The 10,215-nt window shown below is 37.1% G+C and overlaps 2 protein-coding genes across 3 annotated transcripts; one reads left to right on the forward strand and one right to left on the reverse strand.

Moving 5' to 3' along the window:
• Positions 1-208: 208 nt before the first annotated feature.
• Positions 209-7,573, forward strand: LOC110666011 (protease Do-like 9). 2 transcript variants are annotated; one of them, XM_021826347.2, is made up of 9 exons: positions 215-1,401; positions 2,836-3,035; positions 3,138-3,318; positions 3,551-3,742; positions 4,113-4,345; positions 6,350-6,451; positions 6,620-6,670; positions 6,748-6,852; positions 6,985-7,573. In XM_021826347.2, exons 1-9 carry the CDS (start codon positions 1,113-1,115, stop codon positions 7,081-7,083), a joined length of 1,452 nt encoding a protein of 483 aa, XP_021682039.2. In that variant the 5' UTR covers positions 215-1,112; the 3' UTR covers positions 7,084-7,573. The 2 variants fall into 2 exon arrangements, 1 of the variants encoding a protein (XP_021682039.2); XR_002497085.2 differs by lacking the exon at positions 6,985-7,573 and having other exon boundaries at positions 209-1,401; positions 6,551-6,670; positions 6,748-6,848.
• A 21-nt stretch (positions 7,574-7,594) lies between these two features.
• Positions 7,595-10,215, reverse strand: LOC110666012 (WAT1-related protein At3g28050). Its single transcript, XM_021826349.2, has 7 exons — positions 9,870-10,215; positions 9,693-9,758; positions 9,487-9,600; positions 8,642-8,876; positions 8,396-8,554; positions 8,172-8,323; positions 7,595-8,070 (listed from the first exon to the last, which is right to left on the reverse strand). Exons 1-7 carry the CDS (start codon positions 10,058-10,060, stop codon positions 7,914-7,916), a joined length of 1,074 nt encoding a protein of 357 aa, XP_021682041.2. The 5' UTR covers positions 10,061-10,215; the 3' UTR covers positions 7,595-7,913.

The raw sequence follows: 10,215 nt of genomic DNA on the forward strand, positions 1-10,215 counted from the left end.
TAAATTAAGTAAAATTTAAAACGTTGCAAATAAAATTTATAAAAAATTACATAAAACCTGAAATATCCATTGCAGGAAGGTCTAACGCTCAATAATAAAGGATCCAAATAGATCCAAGCAAATTACATAAATGGGCAGACCCAAGCTCACTGTTCAAAAATAAAGACTACAACTAAATGTCCCAATTACAGAACACAGGCCTGAAAAAAGAGCCCTAAACGGCGGCCCTATCCAAACAATTAGAAGGGCCAGAAGCCTTAATCTTTGGATTTGACCCGCTAGAGGATCCGGGTACCTAAGACTGTAGCACTGCGTATCCCATGCAGGCTGCCACACATCCTTTCCCAGAGAAGATGAAAAACAGGGAAAGCACCGGAGGACAAGTAACAAAGCGAAAACCTACATTTGAAGATGTTCTAATCAAACAGCAACCCTAGGAGAGGCAAGCAACTAAGAAGGATCCATGCAGCAAGAAGGAACACAAAGTGATGGGGGTGAGCAGGATTTGAGCCAAGGGGAACGGATGGACGGCGGGCAGAGCTCTTTTGCTTACTTGGCCCATTTAAAGACCAAAATGGGTTCTCACTCGTTGATCCATTTGTTAACTATGCCCTAATTTTGAACAAAGGCCATTTAAGGCCCGAAAATGGCACTCCATTCTCTTCTCATATGTCTTCTTCCTTGATTCCCAGAATCAATCACCAGAATAGCATAACAAAACCCCCCCTGAAAGTAGAAAACAAGCACCTGAAGCTAGAAAACAAGCACCTGAAGCGCACAACCAGAAAATAATGGACAACAAACCCAGAAAACGCGGCCGAAAACCCAAGAAAACGCAGGCTCCAGAAACCATGGACTTCCAATTCACCACCAACACACCCCAAGACGACAACGTTTCTCTCCCTTCCACTGCCACCACCACCACTGCTGTTACAGAAACCCCTAGCACTAGCGCTAGTCCTACTCCCTCTGGTCGTGGCCGCGGAAGACCTAGGAAAATTGGAAAACACGCTTAAAAATCGGAACCCAAGTCCCCAGAACGGAGGCTGACGCGCCATGGGGAGCAGAACGGTGAATTCCATGCTCCGGCTGGTGAGATTAGGCATAATAATATGGTGGGGGTGGTTGCAGCGGCGGAGTGGGAGAGTGTGGTGAAAGTGGTTCCGGCAATGGATGCCGTGGTGAAGGTGTTCTGTGTTCACACTGAGCCAAATTTTTCATTGCCATGGCAGCGAAAAAGGCAGTATAGTTCGAGTAGCAGTGGATTTATTATTAGGGGAAGGAGATTGTTGACAAATGCGCACTCCGTAGAGCATCACACTCAGGTTAAGGTGAAAAAACGAGGGTCTGATACCAAGTATCTGGCTACTGTGTTGGCTATTGGCACCGAGTGCGATATTGGTATGGATATTATATAGTTTTATATCTATGTTTATATAAACTAGCTTTTCTTCTTCTTTTTTATTGAAATCGCTTTTGTTCATGGCTCTCTTTAGGGAGATAATGAATGAACATGGTTTTGGATTTTCAAGATATAATGGAAATGCTAGTCTTGTTCGGTGCTAGATATGGTGTAAGTGGCGGTTAGCCATTGAGTTTGGAGGTCTTAAACTGCCTTTCTAAATAAAAGTACTTTGAAAAAAAAAAAAAAACAGTAGTGTTTTTATAACTAAAATTTATTAAATTTAATTTTAAATTATTTTTTAATACTATCTAATTAGTATATTTAAACAGGTGATTTTTCAGAGCAACAGTTTCAAAAGTAATACTAAGTAGGCCTTAAGTTTTATTAGATTGCTTAGTTGGATAACTGTTATGAAAAAGTGTACAGCTTGAACTTACTGGTTTTGAGTTTGTAGGAGGAGAGAATGTTGGAGAAGATGAGCTTTCTGGTTTGGCTTAGCTTATGAAAAATAACTTATAAGCAATTTAATATAAGCTCATAAGCATTGAGCAATTAAAATTTAAAACAATTACGTGTTTGATTGCTTACATGTATCTAACAAGATATAAGTAGCTTATAGTTAAAATTACTAAAAATGTTATTGAATGAGATACTTGGTGAAATTTTAAAAATTAAATTAGAGTAACATAGTAAAATATTTGGTCAAACTATCTATAATCACTAAAATGAAAAGTTGATCTCCCAGTGTATTTATTTTTAGCTTATAAGCCCAAAAAATGTTATAAACAAACAGGTAAATTTATTTTTAGAGTTTATAAGCTAGTTTGACTAGTTTATAAGTTAAGACAAACACCTTCTTAATGTAAGAGAATCTGAATTTTTTTTTTGGCTTGCTTTTGTTGAGAAGGAGGTTTTAAATGCTGTGAAAATGTTGGCTATTTGTTTAAATTATGGATGGTAGAATGCCTTATCATATGGATTGCTTAAAAATGCTGGCATTAAATGTCACTTTAATATTGTGAATTTGAGGATCACAAAACTGATACTCTTTTCAAGTATATTTCTTGTATCTGTCTGTTGGAATGATAAAAGACCTGAGCAGTATCTTTTCCAAATTACTGCTCGTAGAATCTTCTTGAATGGGATTGCATGTGACATCGTTTTCTTTCTTTATCTATTTAGTTGGGTGATGATGAATGCACTAAAAGCATAAAGAAAAAAAAAATTTTAAGATTTGTTAAAATATATAGTTTTAATTTTAGTTTCCAAGTTGCTTGCCAATGCTGCATGATCATTAACCTCTATTCATCTTTAAGAAGCTATCATCTTATTGAATTAAGCAGTATCACAGCTTGCTAATGAATATTTTTATCTGTTGAACAGTTTAATTTGTTTGATTGTAACAAGTCCCTTCTTTCTTGATGCTAAAGCATTATTGACAATTAATGATGATGAGTTTTGGGAGGGAGTTGCTCCTATTGAATTTGGAGATTTGCCTGCCCTTCAAGATGCTGTTACTGTTGTGGGTTACCCAATTGGGGGCGACACAATCTCTGTGACTAGTGGTGTTGTCTCACGCATAGAGATTCTATCTTATGCCCATGGATCAACTGAGCTTTTGGGGTTGCAGGTTGTAGAATATAAGTTCTATGTACTATGTTTAATCATGCTTTCTTATTGATTGACTACTTATATATCCGGCGGATATCTTCTTTATGGAATTCTAATGCAGATAGATGCGGCCATAAACTCTGGCAATTCTGGGGGGCCTGCCTTTAATGACAAGGGCAAATGTGTTGGAATTGCATTTCAATCTCTGAAACACGAAGATGTGGAGAATATTGGCTACGTTATACCCACACCAGTTATAGTACATTTTATTTGTGACCATGAGAAGAATGGGGCCTATACAGGTATCTTTGGCATTTCTCCTTTTGTGAGAAGAATGTATGCAGGCCCTTCTTCCCCATCGACCAATATTTCTTTCCCTCAGAAGCAATGATGAATGCAAAGTACAATTATATTCTTCTTTCTTGATAGCTAGAAACTGCAGATAACCTTATTTATTAATACTTTGTGTGATGTTGTAGTTGTAAATATTCTGCTTTCCATATCTTAAACCTGTCTGATTTTGCACTGTTTTAGGCTTCCCAGTTCTCGGATTTGAGTGGCAGAAGATGGAAAATCCTGATTTGCGTATGTCAATGGGGATGGAACCTGATATGAAGGGTGTCCGCATAAGAAGAATTGAACCAACAGCTCCAGAATCCCATGTTTTGCAGCCATCTGATGTCATCTTAAGTTTTGATGGGGTTAAAATTGCTAATGATGGAACAAGTAAGCATTTTTCTGTGAAACATGTCAGCTGTGTTTGCTGCCCATAAACTTCTGTTTCATCTTTTCCCCCTTGTTTTAAACTTTTAATCTTACTATGTATTGCATATTCATTTTACCACATAAGTATTAGGTCATTTAACATGATTATGTGTTTTGATAGACCATATTGGACCAAACAATTTGCAATTTAAGCTAATCTTTTTAATTTTGTCAGTCCAGACGTTGTGTTTCTTTTTCCTTTTTCTTTACCCTTTTGTTTTTTTGGCATACTGATATTTTCATTAATGCTAACCTGAGAGACTTTCTTGTACCAGTTTCATCATTATTGTGGTATGTGTCTGCAAATATTATGATAATCCTATTGTTTCAGTTCCATTCAGGCATGGAGAGCGAATTAGTTTTAGTTACCTTGTTTCTCAAAAGTACACTGGCGACGAAGCTGTGGTAAAAGTTCTCCGTAATTCAGAGATACTTGAATTCAAAATAAAACTTGCAACACACAAACGGTTGATCCTAGCACATATCAAGGGCAAACCTCCTTCTTATTACATTATCGCTGGATTTGTTTTTTCTGCAGTTTCTGTTCCTTATCTGTGTTCGGAGGTGTGTATTAATAGTTTCATTGTTGTTTTTGTTTCTGTGGCTTGTTCCTCTCTTGAGAGTTTTCTCTACTGTTTACTTTTCAATTTTGTTTTTATGAGATGTGAAGAAAGATTTACACATGGTTTTTATCGATTTGGAGAAGACTTATAATAGTGTTTCAAGAGATGTCTTGTGGAGAGTGTTAGAACAAAAGGAGTTATCTATTAGGTACATACAAGTATTGAAAGATATGTATGAAGGAGCAATTAAGATTATACGCACAGTGGGAGAGGACACAGGAGATTTTTCTATCTCAGTTGGATTACACCAAGGTTCAGCTGTAAGTCTTTACCTTTTTATATTAGTTTTAGATGAATTGACGAAACATATATAAGAGAATATCTCTTGGTGCATGATGTTTGCAGATGATATAGTTTTGATAGATGAGATACAAGGAGTCAATAGAAAGTTAGAGCTTTGGAGAAGTACTCTAGAGTTAAAGGGCTTTAAGTTAAGTAAAACGAAGGCAGAATACATGCGTTACAAGTTCAGTGAAGGCCGAACTAGTAATAGGGAAGGAGTTAGTTTGGATGGAGTGATACTGTTCCAAAATAGTCACTTTCAATATCTCGGCTCAATCCTTCAAGTAGATGGGGGATGTGAGGAGGATGTTAGTCATAGGATGAAGTGGAGACGTGCCACGAGAATTTTATGTGATCCCTAGATTTTCAATAATTTGAAAGGAAAATTTTACCGTATAACCATACGACCGGCAATGTTATATGGTAGTAAGTGTTGAGCATTGAAGGAATCGTATGTGTTTAAGATCAGAGTTGCGAAGATGAGAATGTTAAGGTGGATGAATGACCATGTTAGACTAGATAAAGTCCGTAATGAGAGTATTAGAGAAAAGGTAGGAGTGGTACTAATTGATGATAAGTTGAGAGAAGGGAGATTGAAGTGGTTTGGTCATGTGAAGCGTAGACATATGGAGGTTTCAGTTAGACAAGTAGAGTACATTAGGTTAGAGGATAGAAAGAAAAAAAAGGGTAGACCTAAATTGACTTGGAGGAGAGTAGTACAACATGACTTAGAAATATTATACATTTCTGAGGATTTAATCCAAAATCGTTTAGAGTGGAGAAAGAGAATCCATATAGCCTACCCAAAATTTTTTGGATAAAGGCTTAGTTGAGCTGAGTTGAGTTGAGTTTTGCTATACCAATTATGTACATGCATAAGCCAATAACATGTGTTTGTCTCTCCATGTCCATGTATGCTCAAAGGTACTTTCATTTTGACAGGTTCCTAAACTTTATTTAGCAGCTGCTTGAAACATTGTTAATTACATGGGGATCAAATGAGTTATGTTAACTCCGAACTATCACCACTATATGTGGTATAAAATGTATTCTTATTGTTGTGCTTTATTTTGTGCTGGCTTTATCAAACTTAATTGTGGTCTGATGGCCCAACTATTGTCTTTTTGCTCCATTTTTTGCTTTTGACCAACTCATTTATCAACTAGAGGGCTATAAGTGGGGTTAAATTTGCCTTATTAGTCTTTAATTGTGAGGTATTTGCTGACATGAAATAATGCATCTAGTTCTAATACGTCAAACCAAAAGCTGTTTTCCCCTCTTCTTTTTCTTTCTGCATGTGTATCATATCAAATTGAAAACGTATGCCACACGAGAGTCATAATTCAAGTTTGAGGTTTCCATTTCTTGGCTGATGCACATGTCCTCATTGTTACTGGGTTGTTCTGAGCATGCTGCTTGCAAGTGGAAGAATTTATGAAATATTGAAATGTAACAATGTTGTGGTGGCTCGTGATTAGATATATATTGATATAGGATTGTAAGTAACCTCTACCTAGTTAGGTTTATTGGTAGGTTAGTGCAAGAGATGGTGAGCCTAACATATCTTTATTGTGCTGAAGATAGTAGTGTAATTATGTTTGCTTTGTAAAAGGGTTTGCATTTTGCCTGATTTTATAACTGTTTAAGTTGTGCTTGGCTCCAGTATGGAAAGGACTATGAATTTGATGCTCCAGTCAAACTATTGGATAAGCATTTGCATGCAATGGCACAATCTATAGATGAACAGGTTGTTGTTGTTTCACAGGTCAGTCTCTCTCCTCTTTTCCAACCTGCACATTTGAAAGAAAATATTGTTCTGTTTTTTCCCTAATATTTACTCCAAACTATTGGGCAAGCATTTTAGGTTTTACTCCGAAAAAGGGAGAAAAAGAAGACAATTCACTGCATACATGTGTTTTTGAAATGGGTGTAGGTTCTTGTGGCTGACATTAATATTGGATATGAAGAAATTGTCAACACTCAGGTATTTTGCTCAATTGATTTTGTACCTTTGTGGCAGGAACCTTGAAGTACAGTGTTAAAAATCTGTATGTTATGCAGGTTCTTGCTTTCAACGGCCAGCCTGTGAAGAATCTGAAGAACTTGGCTGACATGGTGGAGAGTTGTGATGATGAATTTTTAAAGTTTGACCTAGAATACCAGCAGGTTCTCTCTCTCTCTCTCTCTCCTCTTCCCCTACCAACCCCACAAAAAAAAAAAAAAAAAAAAACCAACCCCCAACCCTTTTCTCCCGCTATCATTCATCAAGAATTTTGAGTTCAAAATTTCTGTCTGCAGGTAGTGGTCCTACACACCAAAAATGCCACGGCGGCAACTTTAGATGTCCTTGCAACACATTGTATACCTTCTGCTATGTCAGATGATCTTAGGACTTGAGAAAAGATATCAGTGAAAGGCACAGAACTTGCTGCCATCTTGGGTGCCCAATAGTCCAATTTTGCAACACAACAGTTCCGTTTACCTTTGTTGGAGGTCCGGTAATTTCCTGCTTACATGTTCCTGCTGGGGTTGCACTGCTTTCTTACATTCAGATGTCTGTATGGTGGTTGAGTTGTGTAGTTTATTTGTATTTGTATCCACATATTTATTTCGTATTAAGTGGAAGAAAGGAGGGAGCATTATGACTGGTCTCCCCACGTCTAGGAGATTTTTGTTTTTGGTTTCTCCTGATAGCATTTTGTTAGATATAAGGTTATATATGATTTTATGGCCCATTTTGCCAGAAAATTATATAGATGCTCACTATTCCATCATGAATTTTGTGTTTTTCATCATTACTTTTATTTTATTTTGTATACTTTCATGTAAGACATGGTAGCTGAATATTATAGTTCTGCTGAATGCAATTATTCATTTAGTCCCAAAATCTTTGTAGGAAATGCATGAATGTTGTGCATGAGTAAATCTTTTCTTCTTCTGCAATTCCTTGTGATTCATTATGAGGACTACTCAACAAACATGCAAGTTGGAACAGTGGGATCATGTAGAACAACTAGTTGTTAGATATTTGGTATTCACAGCTCCCATCTGTTCTCTACTGGCACGCACTTGGGCATGAGCATTTGTGCCCTTGTGCTGTAAAGGCAAGTGATTCTAGGCTGTTAAAATGGAGACATTTCCTGCATTTGGTGTTGTCTACTGCATAGGCATCCTCATTTTTTCAGAAAGCCGAGCGATCTGTATTTGCCTTTCATTTTTTATTTGCCCTACACAAGTTCATCTTTGTAGCTTTGCAATAAAGGAACCTTCTGGGCGGGTGGAGATTCCAGGGTACTAACACCATAATCTTCACTCAACTCTTCTTTGGCTTTTCCCCACATTACAGTGTAAAATCCAGTGGATATTATCATTGCTCCAATGAGACTGCCAACCACAGGATACAATCAACATGCAAAAACTAATTATTAACTTAAAAAAATGGTTTCTCTGCATAAATTTGGCAATAATTGAATACAGTTTCATACCTTCCAAGATGGAGAGTATCACCAAGGAACATGGCACCCATAGCAACTGCAATGGCAATTGACAAAGGCTTGAACATTGCAACAAAAACAGGTCCCTTCAAGTGCAGTGCCCATGTGTGAACAGTATTGTTCAAGCATGATCCAAACAGTCCCTAAACAAAATGAAGTGTAGGAGTTAGAATAGGAACTATTTTCCTGTTTATGGATTGCAGTACGTCACTCACCGAGCAAACAATGGAAGCTAATGCTATACTCGGCCGTACCATCCAAGCACTCGAAGCTCCTTGAGTAACCAGAGCTAGAATTGCTGCTATAATGCTCACGGATAAATTATAAAAGAAGACTACTGTCAACTCTGCTGGGTACTCCTTCATTATTTGTGTCTGTCATGTATTGCAAGTATAATTTACACCAGATTTTTATTAACTAAAAGAGCAGAAGCTAGAGTTCTTACTGCAAAGTTAATGTACCTGAACAATATACCATAACGGAACCAGTATATACTCAGCTGTGAGAAAAATTCCACCAAGAATCCAATTTGGATGTGGTGATTGAAGAGATTGATCAAGTGAAATAGATGGAGATGAAGCAATGATAATTGGTGGACCCTTGTACAGAGTCACTACAAATGCACCAGCTATTGAAATGATAGTGCCCAAGACTTTGGCCTGGCTGCTTCTTCTTTTCATAGCAACCCTTTCCATCCTTTTCAAGGAAGAACATAAAGAATTAGAAGATAAAAGAATTTGGTGAATAATGAAAGTTAGTGGTGGTCCTGTGAATTGAAAAGAAAGCAACAAGTTGATGAGAATAAACAGTAGTTTTAAGGCCTCTGTCAATCCACTTGTGTGAAATAGAACAGGACTTGGTCTTTTATTGAAGCCACAGCCCATGTTTTCAATTGCCAAAAGTGTACCAATTGTGTTGATCTAATTGGAGTCATCATAATCTTACTTTTGGAATCATATTTGGCCTAATAAGTTACAATAATCATCATTGTAGCAGCATAACAAGACAAAAAAAATCAGACTGGTTAATGAATCAATCTATGTATTGACCTTGCAGAATCAAGTTTAGCACCTGAAAATAACAGTGCAGAATCACTTGCTCTAATTGGGCCGAGCCCAAAAAGTTAAGCCCAAACACTAAAGTGGGCTCAAACCATACAGAATAAAGAAAGATAACTTAGGGATGAGAAAAACTGAAAGTAAAAGGAACAATAATCATCGAGATTAAGGAAGATGAAGCCACAGGATCTTTAGCACATTGTAAGGGTATTCATGTGCTTTACGAACAAAAAGGAAAAGGGAGGTACCTGAAAATTATGGCAAGAATGAAAGTGAAAGCTGGTGTGAGGTTGCTGATGGCTGAAGAAAGAGTTGGAGAACTATAATTTATGCCTGTGAAACCCATGATCTGAGATGAGCTCCTGTTCCCATAATCCAACAACTCATAATAATTAGTGAAAATAGGAGGAGATTAAAAAAAAAAAACCCATTGCCTTTCTATGATCAATCTTACCCAATAAGCCCAAGAAGACCAATTTTACAGAGTATAGAGAAGCTTAGAGGAGGAAGAACTCTTGATCTGCCAAAAAAGAAACAAATGTTTGTTCTTGATTGATTTCACTGAATACCCACATGGGAATTTTTTATGGAAGACCAGAAATTGAAAGAAATTACAGAAAGAAAAATAGACCTGCAGGAGATGAAAGGAGCAGGAAGAAGAACAAGAGCAGCAATAGCATATGCATAGACAATAAAGACATAGTAATTCATGCCCTGCAAAGTAGCTGCCTTGTAAAGAGTGTTCAAGCCCACGTTCACACACTCCATTGCCACAAGCGATGTAAATGGCAAAACATCTCTGCAACAATGCCTTCCTGCCATTTTCTCCTCGAGGATTCTGATGAGTCTGAGATCCCTATGTTTGAATCAAATTTAAGATTTTTTTTTTTTTTGGCACTGTTGATGATGAGAGATGACTTGGCGATACAGCAAGAGTTTTGGTTTGCTCCTTTTATAATTTACTTTATTTCGTTTGT

This window comes from Hevea brasiliensis, chromosome 18, assembly GCF_030052815.1.
Source record: "Hevea brasiliensis isolate MT/VB/25A 57/8 chromosome 18, ASM3005281v1, whole genome shotgun sequence".
Lineage (NCBI taxonomy): Eukaryota > Viridiplantae > Streptophyta > Magnoliopsida > Malpighiales > Euphorbiaceae > Hevea > Hevea brasiliensis.